This window comes from Perca fluviatilis, unplaced genomic scaffold, assembly GCF_010015445.1.
Source record: "Perca fluviatilis unplaced genomic scaffold, GENO_Pfluv_1.0 PFLUV_unplaced_scaf_4, whole genome shotgun sequence".
NCBI lineage: Eukaryota > Metazoa > Chordata > Actinopteri > Perciformes > Percidae > Perca > Perca fluviatilis.
In genome coordinates, this window is record NW_024375715.1 from 312,445 (window position 1) to 334,872 (window position 22,428).

General features: G+C 42.3%; 1 protein-coding gene across 3 annotated transcripts; it reads left to right on the forward strand.

The window, feature by feature from the left end:
* Positions 1-4,034: 4,034 nt before the first annotated feature.
* LOC120555230 lies at positions 4,035-21,260 on the forward strand. Of its 3 annotated transcripts, none has more exons than XM_039793909.1 (18): positions 4,035-4,575; positions 5,024-5,057; positions 12,907-13,099; positions 13,678-13,797; positions 13,911-13,976; positions 14,169-14,213; positions 15,662-15,808; positions 15,938-15,985; positions 16,217-16,313; positions 16,610-16,699; positions 16,967-17,056; positions 17,323-17,412; positions 17,507-17,617; positions 17,718-17,872; positions 18,372-18,535; positions 19,235-19,299; positions 20,535-20,629; positions 21,005-21,260. In XM_039793909.1, exons 3-18 carry the CDS (start codon positions 12,916-12,918, stop codon positions 21,112-21,114), a joined length of 1,677 nt encoding a protein of 558 aa, XP_039649843.1. In that variant the 5' UTR covers positions 4,035-4,575; positions 5,024-5,057; positions 12,907-12,915; the 3' UTR covers positions 21,115-21,260. The 3 variants fall into 3 exon arrangements, with proteins under 3 accessions (XP_039649843.1, XP_039649844.1, XP_039649842.1); XM_039793908.1 differs by having other exon boundaries at positions 4,036-4,575; positions 16,193-16,313; XM_039793910.1 differs by lacking the exon at positions 14,169-14,213 and having other exon boundaries at positions 16,193-16,313.
* Positions 21,261-22,428: the final 1,168 nt, after the last annotated feature.

The window sequence follows — 22,428 nt, forward strand, 5'->3', positions numbered from 1 at the left end:
TAGGCTACACATATAATTTCATTTAGGTGCAATCCTGCGGTGAAAAAGTAAACTATTCTGAGCAATCATTTATTTCTTTTAATGTCTCTTACTGTTTGTGTCCAGGGAACTCTACACAAACGTTTAAAACACGTTCAGAGCGAGTCACTCTTCTGACGGGCGTACAGTGGCTTTACTAAAATGTTCCACATCACCAATGTTGTAAAGAAAACTGCAGTTTGCAAAAAACGTTAATGTGACACAAAGAATGTGCTAATGTGCGATGTAGAGCATGTCCACAATGGGTGATGTTAGTGATATGAGGATGATAAGGTTATGTAGGCTTCATAACTGATAGACTGGGAAGAAAAACCATACCACTCAAATAAGTTATCTGGAAATGAAAATACATCTATTCGGGGACTCAATATCATCTCCAGATGTATATTTAACTCCCTGAGAAGTCATACAGCTTCTTTACCAACAGGATCATCAACACAAGGAAATGAACCAATCCTGTTTTTTATTCATGCAGATAACAAACTGCGCGCTTAATGCGTCTGATACAGACTGAATAAATGAATGAGGAAATGAAAGAGTGCTGCACCAGAGGGAGTAGACTGAGAGAAACTCGAGGGTTTCTTGAAGAAAACCTGCTCCCACCTGAGACCTCTAAAACAGGATTTGGCGTTAACGAGCTAACTTCAGGTTCAACCCAGGATTTTCTGTATCACGACGGTGGATTAGTTGTTATCAGGTTCAATCGCCGTGGTAACTTGCTTGCGGAACACCTAACCTGGTAGGGAGCAGGTTAAGTTGGAGATCAGAGTTCAACTGGGGTAAAAGCACCACCTACTGACCAATCAATAGGTCGATTGATGCGGCGTCACCGTTCTTTACAAGATCAGGAGGAGCTCGGTGCGCGAGAGATAGAGGGAGAAAGAGAGAGAGAGAAGAGAGAGGGAGTGTGCGCACATGAAAGTTAAAACATTTAGAGACCGACAACCCCGTTAACATTCCCTGATGGGTATTATAATGAAATATATATATTTTAATGGGAGGGAATTACGGTATTTGGCTATTTGTGGCTATTTGTCGGCTTCTTGGTTAGAATTATGTTTTTATGTTTTATTTGCTCTCACGGTCCCGCTGCCAAGGTTGCAACTGAAATAATAGACTAAAGCAACGACAGTTTATGGAAAGCACAAATGTAATTATGGTCAGATCTTGGTTCTGACTGATGGGGAAGTGATATTGATAAGAGTTGTGATTTAAACATCTACAGCGTCCGCTATTTATTTTCTTTGCCAGCTTTCCTCCTGTTTTAGGAAGCAGTGACTGTATTGCGTGTTCCCTGTAAAACCGTGTCTGTGTTCTTCATATTTATGTAGAATTATAATTTGCTCTTCTTTTATAAAACATGCAGCTCTGGTACATGTTTGCGATTGGTCGGTGGTGTGCAAACACCGCCTCTTTTATGTGACGCAGCGCTGCTGTATTGGGAAACCCTGGGTTGACTGAACTATGCGGGACCGCGGTTGTTAGGTTTAGGTGAAGCTGGATAACTGAAAGAGATCCAGGCCATGTTGATCTTGCTTCGTAGTACAGGCCTCAGGTCAGGTTCACAGACTCAGTAAGCATAGTAACTGACTCTGAACACCCAGTTTCCCCTCATCTCAGGGTTAACAAACTCAGAGTTTTCACTAAACCTGCTTTCTGAAACGGACCCCTGGAGTCTGTTCTGCTCTGATGATGGTTACTCTGTCTGTCACAATAACAGTAACATCCAATCTTCTCCTCCTCTGTCTCTGGTAGAGTAGCAGTGTTTGTGGACTGTCCTGCTGGCTCTCTGTCCTTCTACACAGTCTCTTCTGACTCACTGATCCACCTCCACACCTTCAACACCAGATTCACTCAGCCTCTTTATCCTGGGTTCTGGTTCCTCAGGGTCTCTGTTTTGTGTACAGGACGGAGAGTCTCCTCCTGTTTCTCACTGCTGATCAGTTGAGTCTGTACAGGATCACACTTACAGAAATATTTCAGGTTATTGTGATGAATGGAGGGGCGGGAACTTTGTATAAAATTATTCAGAATGATTGAACAGATTCCTGGTGAACATTGTAAACTTTTTCCACTTCCAGTCCTTTAAAGATGGAAGCTGTGATCTTGAAATTGTAGAAATGCCGTTGACTTGTGTCACGTTTTTTTTTTGAGTTCAGTCTCTTTTCACAATAAAAGCATAAAGTTACTGTGATGTGTTTGTGGTCTTTCTTTTTAATGTTTAAACACGATAAGATGTCTCCAGTGTCCCAGAGGGCTTCTACGGTCCAGCTGCAGCGTGAGAAACCCTCCAATCAGAGCACTGAAGTACGTAAGTCTTTCACTTTTTCATTTTGTGTTGAGTTTAGGGAGCAGAGAGTCTGTCTGTTTCAACAAAGGCAAAGAAAAATTAATGTTTTGTGTTTGAGTCTCAGCTCTACTTCTCAGTTCAGAGTGTGCGTGATGGTGATTTCATTACATATTTCACACACAGCACAAATTGCACTCTCTCTCTCACACACAGACACACACATGCAGACGTAAGCATGTGAATAAAGCAAGACAGCACACATACACACACACATGCAGACGTAAGTATGTGAATAAATCCAGGCACACAAAACACACTCTGCACTCTAACACACAAGCACATACACACATTCACTTACCAATAATAACTTTTCACTCACTCTCTCTCTCAAACACGCACACATTCACTCACAAATACACTGACAAATATTAACATACTATCCATTCCATGTGATAAAGACACTCAGTCAATCTCTCCAAATTACTCAAAGGTGGTGGGATTCAGCTCCTCTTAAAGAATATATTTGTTTTTCTTTAAGAGAAGGAAAGGTTTAAGGATGTGTTCCGTCCCATAACAGTGAGGGATGTGTGAAGAATACATTACATTACATGTCTGACGCTTTTATCCAAAGCGACTTACAATTGCTATATATGTCAGAGGTTGCATGCCTCTGGAGCAACTAGGGATTAAGTGTCTTGCTCAGGGAACACTGGTTGATGTATTGCACTGGGAATCGAACCCAGACTCTCTCACCAAAGGCACGTGTCAAAGCCACTGCGCCATCACCACCATAAGAATATTATTTGACTTAGAAACCATTATACTTGAATTGTTTGAATGAATTTTATGATTTGATGTCATGATTGAGGCACATTCAACAAATATGTATGTTGATTTATTGTTGGCCTAATACAGCTGTGCTTTTTATCTGTGTACATTTAAACTGTTCTGATGTCTGTGGCTTGGATGCAATGTATTTTGAATATTGAGTAGGAAAAATGCAAATAAAACTCAGCAGTTCATAACCTCTGTCTTTAGTTTGTTTAAAAATGGAAACTTTTGTATGACTTGACTTGTGACTTGCTTGACCTAAGCTATGACTTGACTTGCTTGATTGTCACAAAAATGACTTGGACTCCCTTGAGGCTTGAAGGTTAAGACTTGAGACTTCCTTGTGACTTGCCCATGTGTGACTTACCCCATCTCTGCTGCTCAGCCAGCTGCTGTAACTTCACACAGTGCTATTAGTACTTTTACTGCAGTAACATGTCATCAATGGGACAGAAAAGCTGTTTCATTGTGTCTGTTGGCGGTTTGATTCACTCACACTTTTTTTTTTTTAAATCTTTATTATACAATAGTAATACAAACAATCAAGGCACAATGTGTTAGTACATTTGTGGAAAATGTGTTTACAGCTTTGAGGTAGAGACAATATATACATATATGGGCGTCGGAGGTCTCCCTGACAGGCCAGTGGAAGTCATATTAGGTGAAGGCCCAACCCATTGTCGCTTAAAGGTGCAGTTAGCAATGCTAATTCATTACACTTTGTCAAATTCAGTGAATATCTCCTCATTAGCTCTCTATTTTCTGTGTGAGCTGAAAAAATTCTGTTTAATTATTTATATGCCCAGCTTGCATTCGATTGACATTAAACGTTTAAATGTTGTTGAAATAATGTCAGTTTATGAAAAAACATTAATTCAACGTGAAAACAACGTTGAACACCAAATAGTTGAAGTGGTGTTGTTAACTCACTACTGATTCAACATAGAAATATCAACAATTTTTGAGTTGTACGTCAAATCAACATTATTTTTACAACCATGACTTTTAAACATTTTGGTGAAATTTATCAGTAGAAAAATAACGTTGTTCCAACATCCAAACAATGCTGATCAATTAACTGTTGAAAAAGTGTTGATACATGAATAATGATAAAACGTTGAAAGATAAACTCTGAATTAAACGTTTGTTGAGTCATTATAAAAACGCTTTCTACATCTCCCAGCGTAATTTGAGAGCAACTCTAGTTTGATTGATCATTTTGGAACGTCGTTCAATACAAGGGCTTGATTGGAGGACGGCGGTTGTCCATCACACAAAGGCGGTGACTAGAACTGAATTCTATTGGCTCTGACGGTTCCAGACAACACCCGGTTGCGCATGCGCGAATCCATGGCAGATTCTCACCTGGACCAGTTCCATAGACCAGTTCGGACTTGGGGGTAACAGCTCAAACGGTAAGCAAGTTTTTGAAGTCACATTTATTTATAACTAGAAAATTCCTAAATAAATTTTAAGTGTGCCTGAATCTGGCCCATATATTAATACGTATTGTGTTAATTGTGTGTATGGGCAGCCAGCTAGCTAGTTTAACCGCGAACCGCTAGTGTGTACGGCAACCGCCAACCGCGTTCTCTGTGTTGTGTGCGTGTGGCTGCGGTGTGTATACGGGCAGACTAGTTTAACCGCGGAACCGCCTTTGTGTGCTAGCTTAAGCACCAACCGTGTGTGTGTGTGTGTGTGTGTGTGTGTGTGTGTGTGTGTGTGCTAGGAGTGTGTGTGTGTGTGCGCTAGGTGTGTTAGGGATGTCTCTGTCGATCGAACGTGGCACATTGACACACTTTCCATCCACAAACTTTAAAAAAATGATTCAGATTTCACATTATTCTTCCTTCTCTTTTCCAGAGATTTGGAATAACACTGAAAGTCTCCTTCAACGGTGAGTTGTCCCCATACTTAACCCATGGTATTTGAATCGGAAAGTACTGTAACCCTTAAAACTAAAAAAATAATTTACATTTTTGTAAAATTTAAATACAGGTTGATGTGGAAGCTATTATTAAAAAAATTATGAGCACAGCCAACCTCATTTGATTGAATGTTTGTATGACTTATTTTCAAATTGAATGATTTTCTTTATAAAACATTTAGGCTTAAAAATATTTAGTTTTTATTTTCACTCCCAGATGTATCACAAAAAATGGAGACGACAAAATGCACAATTACGCGCATTGGTGGAGTCTAGTGAATCAGATGAGAATCCAGGTCCCTCAAATGAGAATCCAGGCCCCTCTTTTGCTGATAGCCCAACAGACATACAGACACAGGAGCAGTCTGATACAGGAGAAGACGAGTATCGAGATGATCACCACCTGCCAGACAGTGATGGTGAAAGTGATTCAGAAATTGGAACTTTGTCCGAGGAGGAATCAAGTGATCTAAGAAGTGATTTGGCAAAATGGGCTGTAAAAAATAAGGCAACGCGCACATCGCTTGATGAGCTGCTCTTGGTGTTACGTAAACATGGCCACCGGCTGCCAAAAGATGCCAGAGCCCTGTTAGGAACTCCACCTCAAATAGAAGTCAAGGATCTATGTGGTGGCCAGTTCCTCTACTTCGGTGTGGAGACGGGACTTTTGAAAATGTGCTCACAGTATCCCGATTTTTTTTCAACAGAAAATCAGATACTGCTAAATTTCAGTGTAGATGGTGTGCCATTGTTTAAATCATCCAATGTACAAATTTGGCCCATTCTTTGTAGTGTGAAAAAGTTTGAGCCGTTTATCGTTGCACTATTTTGTGGAACTGCAAAGCCAAACAGCGTTACTGATTACACGTCCAGTTTTTTAACAGAACTGAAGGCACTCCAACAACATGGGGTTGAGTTCCAAAATGGAACATTAAATGTAAAAGTGAATGCTTTCATTTGTGATGCCCCAGCGAGAGCATTCCTAAAATGCATCAAGTCCCACAATGCCTACAGCAGCTGTGAACGGTGCACCATTGAAGGACATTATGTAAGTCACAGGGTTGTATTCAACTACCAGTCGCAGGAGAATATTGATGCAAGAACAGAAGATGACTTCATTAAACAGGCATATCCCATCCACCAAACTGGTTGCTCACCCCTGATCGCTGCAGGCTTGCAGTGCATAAAACCGTTTGTGCTGGACTATATGCATGTTGTCTGCCTAGGGGTTGTCAGACGATTGCTGAACTTTCTAAAACAGGGACCTAGAGAGTGTAGGCTGTCCCCAAGGCAAATTGGAGAAATTTCAGCAAAACTCTTGTCCTTCAGTGGAAAGCTGCCAAGAGAATTTGCCCGACAGCCACGAAGTCTAACTGATCTGGACAGATGGAAAGCGACAGAATTCAGGCAGTTTTTACTCTATACTGGACCTGTTGTTCTCCGAGGCATTCTGCAAGACAGTTTTTACCATCACTTTTTGACACTGTCAGTTGCCATGTCTGTACTGTTGGACTCCAATGGCATTACACGGATGTCATCCATTGGCTACGCTGAAGAGCTTCTAGTATATTTTTATAGAACATCTACCAAGCTCTACAGCCCAATCTTTCCATCCTATAATGTCCATGCCCTGATCCACTTGGCTGAAGATGCAAGGCACTTTGAAACATCTTTGAATGACATCTCTGCCTTTCAGTTTGAAAACCACCTGCAAAAACTAAAAAAAAGTGTCAGAAATGCAAAAAACCCAATTGCACAACTATCGAAGAGGATAGCAGAAATGGACAATGCAAAAACTCATGTCTCACATGCAGTACTTGGGCCATTTGTGTCAACTAAGAAGAAGGACTCCTGTTTTTTTTTGGGACATGCCTTTGCCTTGGTAAAGGAAAGAAGGCCAGAAAAGACATGTGTGTGTGATGTGTACAGTCTCAAAGCTTTGGACAGTTACTTCACCAGTCCATGCGACTCAAAACTGATTAACATTGCTGTACTGCGCAATGAAAGAGGGAACCAAAAACGAGAGCTGATTGAAGAGAAAAAACTGAAGCACAAGGCAGTTTGTCTACCATATAAAAGTGGCTACGTATTTATGCCATTGCTTCATGGCAGTGAAAGGAACTAACCAGCCTAGGATAAGTGACAGAAGAAGATGAGAGTAAGTCCACTAATAGCTGTTAATCTTTTAATGTTAGAAGTTTTTAGTTATTAGGCACGTCAATGATGTCGACGTCATTTTTTGTGTCGATGCTTCGCCTCAGCTCGCCACATGTGGGAGACCAAAACATTCAGGAATGGAGGACGAAATGGCAACCTCTTCACAGAATTCCCCACAAAGCCCCAATAAAAGAAAAAGTCTTAAACAAACTAGGGATGCACCGATCCAACTTTTTCAGTCCCGATACGATGCCAGGGCTTTGTGTATCTGTCGATACCCGATACCGATCCGATACCGTTAATGAATTAATAATAAACTGTATACCTTCCACATCATACCTTCCTTCCACCATGTGGAAGACACTAAAGGCACCAGACCTTCCTAACTAAACATTACTTTCCTAACGAAGACAAAATAACATAGATGTAATGTACGGAATTCTTATTTATTTGTTATTTAAAAAACAATTGTGCATTCAAATCGAAAATATAATGTAATCAAACTTCTTAAAATAAATTTAAATACATAATAATGGGCCATCAATAATGGGCCACCTTTATATAGGTTTATAATGGCTTATTCTACTGTCAGGAGTACATAGAATATCACAAAAACATGTTAATGTCATCATGTTTACTAAAAGCTTTGATTAAGAGTTTGCTTGGCTCCATGACATTATACAATAACTTTGTATGAAGGGGAATCCATGAAACAGTTACAGAAGCTAAACTATTTGTATTGTGCAAACTGCAAAGTAGTAAAATAAACTCAAATCGAATGAATAGCCTACACATACAAACAACTTTAACATTGTTTCCCTTTCAAAACTAAATAGTTGTAAGCCAGTACTGTATAACCACTACCTTGGCCACAGGTAAGTTAGGTTGTAGTGGGGGACTGAACGGAGCTCCGCTGTCAGCCTCCCCTTCGGTTTGAATAACGTCAGTAGGTTGGCGGACGTATTTCAGTGGGGCGAGACATCTTAAATCCAGAGTTTTAGTCCTTGCTCTGAACCCGTCTTTCTCAACGGTCTGTAGCGGGACCGGAGGTGGATTGCGGTCATAATGTTGCCCGCTGCATGCTTGAAGTGACAGGTCTTTAACGTTAGCACAGTAACGTTAGCACGGCAGAGTAACGTTAGAGCGACGGGCAACAACAGTGGCTAAATTATGTCCGATTTGTTAGAAAGAAAAAACTTGGGAACAACAGACGGCTCCTCTCTTGAGCACACGTTCTGGTGTATCTCCGGTCTTTCCTCATCCTCTAGCTAACTTTCTTCTCGGTTCTTGTGCAGTAGCGACCGGCACCCTCCCATCTTAACAGACTGTTATGCTACCTGGCGCTAGGCTAGCAGCTGTAATGTTACCCAGCATGCCATTTTACGGTGTAGCTACATTTGTAAATTGTTAATTATTAGTGTTAGAAACTGTTTAAGTCTCAAATTGTTATATGCTTTGGGGTTTTATCCTTTTAAGAGAGTTAGTTGTGGGATATTAATTGTTTTCTTATAAAGTTACTACCATGAGTGAGAAGGGTACGCAGTTAACGGGCGTTAAAAAAAAGTGTTAAAAAAAAAATAAAAACTGGATCGGCCCATGGATCTGTTAATTTTTCCGATCCAGCTATTTTTGCAATATCGGGCGATATCCGATCCTAATATCGGATTGGTGCACCCCTAAAACAAACAGCTCCGCCCTAAATCATCAAAGGTATGGGAATACTTCAAATTTAGTCCCAAACGTAAAGGTTTCTATTTTGCGCTCTTTGCCAAATGGAGTTGGCATACCACACAAACACAACAGCAATGTGGGAGCATCTGAAACAGAGGCACCCCATTGTCACTCCTGAAGGAGACAATAACAAGTATTACTAACGTTGGCTGTGCACTGCAGTGGTTTTTGCACTACAATTTTTGAATTTTTTAACAAGAGAGTTATGTTGATACTGTAAAAGAGTAAACAGGCTGGCCTTTCATTTTGTATAACAGTAAAATTATTTAATTTATTTTGTGTAAAGCAGAAGATTTTTTGCTGTGCAAAACTGTTGTTTAATAAAGTATATTAAGATTTTTTTGGTATTTATTTGAGATACATTAAGGGTTTTATTAATCGAGCAACAGAAAATAATCGTTATATTAATCATCCAATTACCTCTCCGTGAACCAACACCTTATCGTGGTGGAGAAGTTTGTGTGTCTCTGTGAACCTGAGGGCTGTGTTGTCTGGAGCTTTGTGCTCCTGGTAGGGTCTCCCAAGGCAAAGTGGTCTCAGGTGAGGGGCCAGACAAAGAATGGTTCAAAACCCTATGGAAAAACAAGGTAGATATGGGTGACCCTGCCCGAGGGAAGCCCGGGGCCCCCGTCTGGAGCCAGGCCCAGACGGCGGGCTCGTCGGCGACGCGCCTGGTGGCGGGTTTGCCACGGAGCCCGGCCGGGTACAGCCCGAACAAGCTACGTGGCTCCCATCTCTCCAGCCCATGGGCCCACCACCTGTGGGAGGAACCGCTGGGGTCGGTGCGCTGCCACATGGGTGGCAGTGAAGGTCAGGGGCCCACGACCGGACCTGGGCAGCAGACGCTGGCTCTAGGGACGTGAACGTCACCTCTCTGTGGGGAAGGAGCCGGAACTGGTGCGGGAGGTGGAGCGCTACCGGTTAGATCTGGTGGGCGCTTACCTCTAAGCGACAGTCTCGGTTCTGGAACCGTACTCCTGGATAGGGGTTGGACTCTTTTCTTCTCCGGAGTTGCCCAGGGTGTGAGGCGCCGGGCGGGTGTGGGGATACTAACAAGCCCCCGGCTGCGCGTACATTGGAGTTTACCCCGGTGGACGAGGGTCGGCCTCCCCACGTCGCGGGTTGTGGGGGAAAACTGACTGTTGTTTGTGCATATGCACCAAACAGGAGTTCGGAGTATTCGGCCTTTTTGGAGAGCTTGAGTGGAGTCCTGCATGGGGCGCGTGGGGACTCCATTGTTCTGCTGGGGACTTCAATGCACACGTGGGCAATGATGGAGACACCTAGAGGCGGGATTGGGAGGAACGGCCTCCCTGATCTAAACCAGAGTGGTTGTTTGTTGTTGGACTTCTGTGCTAGTCATGGATTGTCTATAACGAACCCCCATGTTCGAACATAGGGATGCGCTGTGTACCTGGTACCAGAGCACCCTAGGCCGAAGGTCAATGATCGATTTTATAATCGTTTCATCTGATCTGAGGCCGAATGTTTTGGACACTCGGGTGAAGAGAGGGGCAGAGCTGTCAACCGATCACCATCTGCGGTGGTGAGTTGGGTCAGGGGTGGGGGAAGACTCTGGACAGACCTGGTAAGCCCAAACGGTAATGCGGGTAAATTGGGAACGTCTGGAGGAGGAGGCGCCCTGTCCAACAGACTTTCAACTCGCACCTCCGGGCGGAGCTTTCGTGCATCCCTGTGGAGGCTGGGGGCATTGAACCCGAAGTGGACAATGTTCAAAGTTTCCATTGCTGAAGCTGCGTGCAGGAGCTGTGGTCTTAGGGTCTTTGGGTGCCTCAAGGGGCGGTAACCCACGAACACCGTGGTGGACACCGGTGGTCAGGGAAGCCGTCCGACTGAAGAAGGAGTCTTTCCGGGATATGTTATCCCAGAGGACTCGGAGGCAATTGCAGGTAACCGAAGGGCCGAGGGGCTGCAGCCTCTGCCGTGAAAGAGGCAAAGCAGCGGGTGTGGGAGTAGTTTGGAGAAGACATGGAGAAGGACTTTCGGTCGGCACCAAAGTGCTTCTGGAAAATTGTTCGCCACCTCAGGAGGGGGAAGCGGGAACCATCCAAGCTGTGTACAGTAAGGATGGGACACTGTTGACCTCAACTGACGAGGTAATTGGGCGGTGGAAGGAGCACTTTGAGGAACTCCTGAACCCGACTAATATGCCCTCTATGTTAGAGGCAGAGCTGGAGGATGACGGGGGATTGTCGTCGATTTCCCAGGCGGAAGTCACTGATGTAGTCAAACAACTCCACAGTGGCAAAGCCCCGGGAATTGATGAGATCCGTCCCAGAAATGCTCAAGGCTCTGGGTGTGGAGGGGCTGTCCTGGTTGCCACGTATCTTCAACATTGCGTGGAAGTCTGGAACAGTGCCAAAGGAGTGGCAGACTGGGGTGGTGGTTCCCCTTTTAAAAGGGGGACCAGAGGGTGTGTGCCAATTACAGGGGTATCACATTTCTCAGCCTCCCTGGTAAAGTCTACTCCAAGGTGCTGGAAAGGAGGGTTCGGCCGATAGTCGAACCTCGGGTTGAGGAGGAACAATGCGGATCCGGTCCTGGTCGTGGGAACAATGGACCAGATCTTCACTCGCAAGGATCCTGGAGGGAGCCTGGGAGTATGCCCAACCGGTCTACATGTGTTTTGTGGATTTGGAGAAGTCGTATGACCGGGTCCCCCGGGAGATACCGTGGGAGGTGCTGCGGGAGTATGGGGTGAGGGGTCTCTTCTCAGGGCCATCCAATCTCTGCACGACCAAAGTGAGAGCTGTGTCCGGGTTCTCGGCAGTAAGTCGGACTCGTTTCAGGTGAGGGTTGGCCCTCCGCCAGGGCTGCGCTTTGTCACCAATCCTGTTTGTAATATTTATGGACAGGATATCAAGGCGTAGTCGGGATGGGGAGGGGTTGCAGTTCGGTGGGCTGGGGATCTCATCGCTGCTCTTTGCATATGACGTGGTCCTGATGGCATCATCGGCCTGTGACCTTCAGCATTCACTGGATCGGGTTCGCAGCCGAAGTGTGAAGCGGTTGGGATGAGGATCAGCACCTCTAAATCGGAGGCCATGGTTCTCAGCAGGAAACCGATGGAATGCCTTCTCCAGGTAGGGAATGAGTCCTTACCCCAAGTGAAGGAGTTCAAGTACCTTGGGGTTTTGTTCGCGGTGAGGGGACAATGGAGCGGGAGATTGGTTGGCGAATTGGCGCAGCGGGTGCGGTATTACATTCCATCTATCGCACCGTTGGACGGAAAAGAGAGCTGAGCCAGAAGGCAAAGCTCTCGATCTACGGTCAGTTTTCGTTCCTACCCTCACCTATGGTCATGAAGGCTGGTTCATGACCGGAAAGAATGAGATCCAGGGTACAAGCGGCCGAAATGGGTTTCCTCAGGAGGGTGGCTAGCGTCTCCCTTAGAGATAGGGTGAGAAGCTCAGTCATCCGTGAGGAGCCTCGGAGAAGCTGCTGCTCGCTTTGCGTCGAAAGGAGCCAGTTGAGGTGGTTCGGGCATCTGGTAAGGATGCCCCTGGCGCTCCCCTAGGGAGGTGTTCCAGGCACGTCCAGCTGGGAGGAGGCCTCGGGAAGACCCAGGACTAGGTGGAGGGATTATATCTCCAACCTGGCCTGGGAACGCCTCGGGATCCCCCAGTCGGAGGTGGTTAATGTTGCTTGGGAAAGGGAAGTTTGGGGTCCCCTGCTGGAGCTGCTCCCCCCGACCCAACCTCGACGGATAAGCGGACGAAGATGGATGGATGGATGGATGGATAATCATCCAATTAGTAGTTAGATTAGTCGACTAAACGAGAACATAATCGCCTTATTAATTGTTTAATAAATAATCGTTTACCCCCAGCCATATTAGTTATAATGTAATGATGGTTATTCACTTTAACTGTTTAACAGTTCTGAGTTTTCTCATTTGTTTTTTCTATAGACCAGAACAATGTGGGCCAGAGCGGTGTGGAGAGAGGAGACCATGGAGATGGAGGAAGTGATACCATCATGTTGGGTTAAGAATGGTGGTGTATTGTGGCCTACACAAGGAGCTGCGAGAGCGTTGAAGGCCTGCAAAGAACCAGAAGAGTCATGGACGAAATTCCCGTTAATAAAAATTAAGATTCAGTCAGGTATGTGTTTTGTAAGGCAAAGACTTATGTCATATGTGAACGTAAGGCAAATTTCAAATCGTCAACACATACATACATATGGACATTTCTTAATTTTTCTATTTTACATGAACTTTTAAGTATCTCTATCTGTCTCTTATGTATGTTTGGTAATTTATTGCCTGCTATAATGTCAGTTTTGCTTGTGTGTGTATTTTGGAGAGACTGTCTTATTGTTCGGTTTTATCTCAAACAACAACAACAAAGAACCATAAAATTAAAAGTAACTAAATGTCAGAAGCACAACATAAATAGACAGTCTCATCCAGAAAAAAACAACAAAATATATTCGAGAGGGAACAGGAGGAAGCAAAAAGCTTATTTAGTCCTTCCTCACAAAATCATATCATATGCAGTAAAAATGACAACAATATTGTCATTCAATAGCCTGTTTATTGTTGACTGTTGGCATGCAAGATGATATCCGCTTGTATAAAAAATGAAACAAGTATTTTATAATAGCCAAACCTATTAGTTGCTGTTGTATATTAAGACTTACTCATTTGTATGCATTTTACCATTGCTGTATGTACTTCCAGATGACAAGAATGAATGTGAGAAGTATGATTTTACTACAACTGCTGAATTGAGCGGCTCAGAAGAGGAGTTGCTGACGAAGAGGAGGCCAAAAAAAAAAAAGTATCCCGACTACCAAATGGGTATGTAGTGCACTTTTACTAATTTGATCATTTGTAAGACTTTTTTTCAATGTTGTAGAAGATTACATTTGTAATTGTCTATCAAAGATTTATTGACTTTTTCCTTTTTTTAGATGAACCATCTGTCAATGAAGACAGTCAAAAGGAATCTTCTCCAGGTCTTATGATAAAGAGTACAGGTATATAATAAAAAAAAAAATTGGTTTTCACATTTATTTTCATACCTCTGTCACAACAATGAGGTTGGACTAGGGTTTTCTAACCTTTTTCAATTCAATCAATGTCAATTCAAACTAAGACAGTCAACACAGGTATGCCTAATTGTTTGAAAGATGACTACTGTCTTACAGAATGCTTATTACTAATTTTAGGTGAAAAGGCTACCAAGAAGATTCGAAAATGTATTCCTTGTGAAGGTATGTGTTAATTTACAGGAACCAATGCACTGAAGGCAATGTCTACATGGCCCCAAGGGCTACGTCATTGTAACATTGTATTTTTAGAGTAAACCAACAAAAGGATTTCCTTGTGCCAGTGCAGGTTGGTAGCAGGTGCAGGTTGGTAGCAGGAACATTTAAAGTAAAACAGTGAAATAGACCACCCCGCATGCTAAAAAACTTTACAGAATCTTTGTGAGCAAGCAACACGTTTCGCCTGTAGCTCCCTCTGATTGTTGCTCACTCAGAACAAAGATTCAGTAAAGTTTTTCAGTGTGCGGTGGTCAAATTTACCTGTTTTGCTTTAGTTGTATTTTTAGAGTTTGTAATAACATAATAGTCTTTGTTGGAGCCACAATGGGTGCTTTTTGTTTTTGAACACTGGTTCATTTTGGGGTATGCCACACCAAAAGGGGGCAGTGACAACTTGGTGGTGGGTCATGTCCAGTGTTGCCACAGTTACTTTGAAAAAGTAACTTAGTTACTTTACAGATTACTTGATTTTTAAAAAGTAGCATTTCCGCTACAACATACTGCCCGACCCAACTTCTTCAACTTTCCCCCACTTACTGGTTTTGCACCGAAGTCCAGCTTTTGTTGTTTGGGTGGTGGGGGACCTCCTGCTCTCTGCTTCGCTCCACCTGCTGGGACTTGCTCTGTAAGTCTGACTGCAGCGCTGCGACTCCAAATGGTTCTTCAAATTTGACGTCGTCGCCACCAGCACAGAGTGTACAACCAACCTTAATATTGCCGTCTTTAGCTGACACAAACTCTAAATAGTGACTGTATTTCCAGCTAGAAAGCGCGCATCTCTCTCCTCCCTCCATTGTTGTTTACATTTGTGTCGCTGCGTGGTACACGTGAACTGTCCTCATGCAGAAACGTGACTTGTTGCGTGCGCGTGACTTCACTCCCCGAGACGCAAGAAGAAAGCAAAAATATATATTTGTACTAAGGAAAATGACAAATATTAACGCACAGTGACTTGGATAAATAACTTTAATCTGATTACTGGTTTGGAAATATTAAAGCGTTAGATTACACGTTACTGAAAAAAGTGGTCAGATTAGAGTAACGCGTTACTAGTAACTAGTTACGTGGCATCACTGGTCATGTCACATAATCATGTCATATGAAAACGGGGATGGGCTCAGTATGTTTGAATCATGGGAGAGATGTATTGGTTCTTACTGCAAACTCACAACTAAGTCACACTTTTCAGTATATATTGCACAACTACTAACTAAAAGTAGTTCTGCAAATAAAAGTAATGAGAATCAAGCCAAGAAAAGAATAACAAAAGTTATGCGTGTTAAGAACACATCATTGTAGCATTTCAATCACCACCGTGGCTATGTCAGTATTGGGCCAATTAGTCACTACAGTTTTGAAAGTACTTTTTTATGACTGTTGACTATTTATTACAGATGACTTTGTTCTTCCACCTCCTCCCAAAATGACGAATGCACAGTCTGGTAATTATGGCACAACTACCAACACAATGAAAAGACGCCGCATCCTGCATCCTGCAAATACAAGTAATGAGAATCAAGCCAAGAAAAGACTAACAAAAGGTATGCACATCCAGAACACATCATTGTGGCATTTTAATCACCACTGTGGCTATGTCAGTATCGGGCCAATTAGTCTCTACAGTTACTAGTTAAGTACTTTTTTTTATGACTGTTGCCTATTTATTACAGATGACTTTGTTCTTCCACCTCCTCCCAAAATGGCAGATACACAGTTTGGTAGGTGGTTGTGTGAAACCAGTTTTGTCTTTGATTGGGTATCAAATATTTAGAAGTTTAGTATGCCATACCAGAACTGAAAGGTTACAACTTGAATTGAATGCCACAAAATAAATTTCAATTGTCTTTTATGTTAATGTTGCTTATGTTGACTAACCAAATATGTGTAAAGTAATTTTGAATTATTGACATATTAACCCTTTCCAGTGTCTAAACCCTCTAAAAACGCAGAAAGAACCCAAATGGACATCCCCTCAAGCCCTCAATCTCGATCCTTGGCGCACAGTGGTCGCAGGAGTCCCTCTGAGTCTCTTTCTAATGGTCGAAGGTATTTAATTTAAATATGATCAAAACTGCATTATTGCCAGTATAAATGAAGCACTGTCATCATTATTATTATTATTAGATTTTATTTATTATGGACATCACAATTACACTGGACAAAACAGATGCACTGATTGAGTGCTATAGCACTTCCAGATGTAAGAAAATGTTTGATGTACTGACCTAGTAAAAATAGAAATTGCGACACAAAATGATAATTCCCACTACTTTGAATTATACTTCATTTGCAATACCTGCTGTAGAAAATTCTTTATTTTTTATTTTATTTTTCTAAACCAGATCATTCAGCCCTGACCAAGAGAGTCTGTCCAGATCCCTTTCTCAGAGACAGCGTGGGGGTTCCTCAGGGTCTTCCACTCATGGACGGAGGTATTTAATTTAAATATGATCAAAAATACAATATTGTCAGTATAAATGAAGCACTGTAAAGCTGCAGTCTGATCTACACATCTTCCAGATGTAAGAAAATGTTTGGCACAGACCTCAACAAATGTCACATGTTCATAATATTGCTTTTTTTCCAAGTAAAAATAGAAATTGCGACCGCAAATGATCATTACCACAACTTAGAATTATACTTAATTTGCAATACCTGCTGTAGCAATTTCCCTTCTTTAATTTATTTTTCTAAACCAGATCATTCAGCCCTGACCAAGAGAGTCTGTCTAGATCCCTTTCTCAGAGACAGCGTGGGGGTTCCTCAGGGTCTTCCACTCATGGACGGAGGTATTTAATTTAAATATGATCAAAAATACAATATTGTCAGTATAAATGAAGCACTGTAAAGCTGCAGTCTGAACTACACATCTTCCAGATGTAAGAAAATGTTTGGCACAGACCTCAACAAATGTCACATGTTCATAATATTGCTTTTTTTTCTAGTAAAAATAGAAATTGCGACACGAAATGATCATTACCACTACTTAGAATTATACTTAATTTGCAATACCTGCTGTAGCAATTTCCCTTCTTTATTTTATTTTCTAAACCAGATCATTCAGCCCTGACCAAGAGAGTCTGTCTAGATCCCTTTCTCAGAGACAGCGTGGGGGTTCCTCAGGGTCTTCCACTCATGGACGGAGGTATTTAATTTAAATATGATCAAAAGTACAATATTGTCAGTATAAATGAATGTCCTTTTTAATTTATGTATTTTTTTTTAACCATATAATTTAGCCGTAGCCGAAGGAGTCTGTTCAAGTCACTTTTGCAGAAACGGGGGTGGAGTTCCTCAGAGTCCTTCTCACGGCGTCAGAATGCTTCTGAACCCACAAGGAGCAGTAAGAGGTGAGGGTGTGGTATTTCTAAAAAATACTGGAGCTCTTTAAGATACTTGTATCTTTCTTGGGTGTGCTTGTACTTGACCATTATTAATTTTCTCCATCAGTGACACCCCAAGAACGACTATCGACCGAAGCCTTAGGCAGCCTCCTGAGAAGTCTATGAGAGCTGAAAGGGATCCCCCAAATGCAGCCAAGGCGATGTCGACGCATGCACGCTCAAACAAATTGAGGAAGGAAGACTTCCCGATGTCTGAAAAAAGTAATGTTATTCTCTTATTTTTGCTGACAAATAATTAGGAGTCTTCCAGTGTCCCTAGCTGTCCCCAAAGTTTCAATTGAATCAGACTCAGCAGTTCAATATGACACTTTGCTGATTCTTTAAACTATCCTGATTTTTCACATGAGCACATGGTAACACATGTAAGTTTTTTTGTATTGTTATTATTATTATTATTATTATTATTATTATTATTATTAATAAAAGCAAAAATAAATAAATTGCTCCACTGGCAGATTCTTCTATTTATTTTAAGTGAAAATTTGCGTGAAACAAGTGAAAATTGTCTAAATACAAGTTACTTTTTAGGTGTCTTATTTTAAGTGTATGAGATTTATTTTGAATAGAAATTAGACATTTGACTAGAACTATCACAAATATTCTTGGTAAAATTGGGCATATGAAAAAACTATGATTTTGTGATGTAGAGCGTACTGACTACATTATAAAAATAATTATCGGTCGCTTCTTTTTTGGCTAGAATTCCAGAAGAGAGTTCTTCAGCTCCTTGTCGAAATCAAGGATACAATTCACGTTGCCACCTCATCTGCTGGAACAAGTTATGAAGTGAAGCCGGCAAACACTGAAGAAGAGCTCGAAGCTTTAGAGAATCGCCTGGAGAACAAGAATGAGGGAGCAGAACTGGTAAGTTTTAACCCTCAGGTGGTATTGGGGTCTGAGTATCAGGCTAGTAAAACATGGTTTCAGAACTCTAATGTACAGGGCTTAAAGTTCTCAGGCACCATTCCTGATTTCAGGCAAAGAGCACTTTTAAATTAATTCAATACATTGTGCACATTTCCTCCCGGACAACTTTTCAGATCTCACATCTTTTCTTGCTTTAAGCCCTGAATTTCAATGCTAAAGATTTATAGAGATATTCTTATGCCTCTCCCTGATTAGGTACAAGACAAAAACACTCAAACTGATCTAATAAGTACAGCTTCATGGGGCATTTAACATTTTGATCAGAGACAACAGCAGAGACAGACAAGACGAAGAGATGTGTACGTTTTATAGGCGCATGGGGCCTATAGATCGTGCTCTTTACAGCAGGAAGTGCCTTTTCCAGCTTCATACACTTCTGAGGTGTGTGTGTTACGCTAGTAGTAGCTAATGTACCCCGGAGGACAACAAGTGCTATAAAAAAAAACAAAGACAACAAAAGGGTTAAATAATTAATCTTGTAAAGTGCTGGCAAAGTTTCATTATGACAATTGGCTTGTTCACCTTGGTGACCACTACGAACTCCTCGTCCTCATCATGTGCCTGCTTTGTGGAGGTCTGGACTCTACTGACCACTTTTTCTGGTTATATTTTTAATTTCTTGTTGCTCCTTTTCAGAGTAAATGTCTGAAGAGGTTGGGAGGCGTTGATGCTGCAGACCATGTGAAGAAGTCAATGGCTGCGTAAGTAACTTTACGTTCCTTTTTTGCATTAGTTTATAGTAGAGATGCACCGATTGACCGGCCGGTGACCAGAATTTGCCGATTTTCACGTCATCGGCCATGACCTGCGACCTGCCGGTCAGTCTGACATATGCCGATTTTATGCCGGTCAAATTCACTCGGGCGCCACATGATTAACATCGCGCAACATCAGCATCACGCGTGCACATGCAGGGTTTCCGCTATATGCATGTAGCAGTGGCGCGCTGCCGCTCAATCAGCTGTTTATGAAATGTCATAAAGTTGTAATTATACAGAGCCGTCTGCTCTACTGAACTCTGGCGAACGGTCAGCCGCTCTCTCTCTCCCCTCTGAGGCTGAACAACTGGAACATGAAAACCGCACTCACACGGTCCCGTGAAATATGACAGCTACAGTTTATTGGAAAATAGCGTTGGGCACCCTGACTTTGATGAATTTACTGTTTATCAGACCCCAGATGAGACAAGAAGCTAATGTTAGCAAACGCTGTGGTCCCTCTGTCTCTGACGCCCCGCTTGCCGCTGTAGGACACGCTGTGTAAAAAAAATAAATAAAAAAGACGCTGTCTTCCTCCGACATGCTGTATTAACGTTTAAAACGCTTTCCAGGTTAGTGGGGATGCATGTGTGTGTTTTGAGAAATATCTTTATACTGCATTAAGGCTATGTTTATTTTATTTATATTTGTTATTTATATATTATTGTATTGCCATTACCTGTTTTCCCTGTTTTCATACATACAGAAGTTTAGTTTGTTAAATATATAACTTTTTTAGTTGGATATTGGATGTGAAAAGAAGGAAATGGTTCTTCCATAACAATGCACTTTAAATAGGTGTTCATTTCCCACACCAGGAGTAATTTATAGTTCTATTTTATAGCGATCGATTATCTGTTCAAACATTTTTCTATGTTCTATGCAAAATGTAAAATTTTCTATTAAAGAAAAGATAGAAAATAAATATTTGTGTGTGCTGTAAAGTGGTTAGAAAAAATGAAATCGGCTAAAATCGGTATTGGCTGGTCAAACTCAATGAAAAATCGGAATTGGCCTTTAAAGTTCTAATCGGTGTATCTCTAGTTTATAGTGATTATGTTCCCTGTCATATACTGTCATGCACTCCCCCCACACACCCACTTACTCGCTCTCTTCTACATTTTCATAATGAACTTGATTGCAATATAATCTAATATAAATCTGTTTTACCATGGCAGAACTATGACAAATAAAATGATGGCCATAATGAGCCTCAGAGGAAGAAGTGGGAAGGTTGCCTTCATGAAGACCCGTCTCTACAAGATAATCTGTGGTGAGTTTGCTTTAACATAGTAGTTTTGTAACAATGTTTTAAATAATTGAATATAGTAAGCAGAATAATAATTCATAAGAAAAATCATTTTAGTTGGAGGACTCTACAGAGCATGCTCTAATATTATATATAATACTCCATTCTGGGCTCTAGACTAACTTCTCTACCGGCAGCACTGGTTACTACCAACTGCCTTTTGTTGCTCACCCAAGCACATGATTATCAATGACCTTGCACGTTGATAAATACTAATTTATATACTTGAAACATTGGCAATGCCACAAAAGTTATAGATTATTGATATTTGCTAACTATTTTAATTTGAGAGGTTAGCGTTTGCTAATACTGATCTGTTGTTTTTTCTTCCCTCATCAGACGCTGTCTTGAGTTCATTTGATACAACTACAACAAAAGTAGACGAATACATGGCCAAATACTTGAAATATGCACCAGAGAGGATGGGTGGCGGTGGCAGAAAGAAGTAACAAGAAGATTTTACCAGCCGTGTTCAGTGTTGCCCAATGTTTGGGCCGTTTTTCTAAAGGTTAAAGTTCGACACGTAAAATGATGTTGTGTGAAATGTTGGCACACTTGCAGTCATTGTAATAAAGCAGCAAAGTTTCTTACGTCAGTGAAATGTCTTTATTAATCTTCTTCCTGGTCTTGCTTTGACCAATTGGCTTCTTCCTAGCTGACTGTGCGTGTCCGCAAACTTAATAATAATAATAAATTGAATTTATATAGCTTTTCATGGACTCAAAGTCGCTTTACAGGGCAGGGTAGATTATAAAAACATAAAACAAAACGAGCAAACAAAACAAGTAGAACAAAACAAGATACAGATGAAAAGGGAGGGGGCAGGTGAACTATGGGTAGGCTGAGGTGAAGAGATGGGTCTTGAGGCGGGACTGGAAGATGGTGAGGGACTCAGGAGGTGCGGATCTCTTGGGGAGGGAGTTCCAGAGCCTGGGAGCTGCTCTGGAGAAGGCTCTGTCCCCAAACAGCCAGCATGTTGGACTTTTGGATGGAGAGGAGACCGGCTGAGGTGGATCTGAGGGACCGTGAGGGTTGGTAGGGGAGAGGAGGTCAGTGAGGTATGGAGGGGCCAGATGGTGGAGGGCTTTATAGGTGAGGACCAGGATTTTGTAGGTGATCCGGTGGGAAATGGGAAGCCAGTGGAGTTGTTTTAGGACTGGAGTGATGTGGTGCCAGGATTTGGAGCAGGTAATGAGGCGGGCGCTGAGTTCTGGACCAGTTGGAGTCGGTTGATGTTGGTAGAGCTGATGCCGAGGAGAAGTGAGTTGCAGTAGTCCAGTCGGGAGGAGATGAAGGCGTGAATGAGTCTTTCAGCAGCGGGGTGTGAGAGAGGGTCTGATTTTGGCGATGTTGGCGGAGGTGAAAGAAGGAGGTTTTAATGACTTGACGGATGTGAGGCCTCAAGGGAGAGGGTGGAATCAAAGATAACGCCAAGGTGCGGGGCCTGGGGAGATGGGGGAGACAATGGTGCCATCGATGGTGAGAGTGGGGTTGGTTTTGCTGAGTGTGGATTTGGAGCCGATCAGAAGGAATTCTGTTTTGTCGCTGTTGAGTTTGAGGAAGTTGTGTTGCATCCAGGTTTTAATAGCTGACAGACAGGAGTTGATGTGGGAGAGGGAGGATTGTGGGGGATTTGGTGCTGAGGTAGATCTGGGTGTCGGCCAGCATAGCAGTGGAAGTCCAGGTTGAAGTGGCGGAGTATCTGACCAAGAGGGGAGGATGTAGATGATGAAGAGGAGGGGGCCGGGCACGGAGCCTTGGGG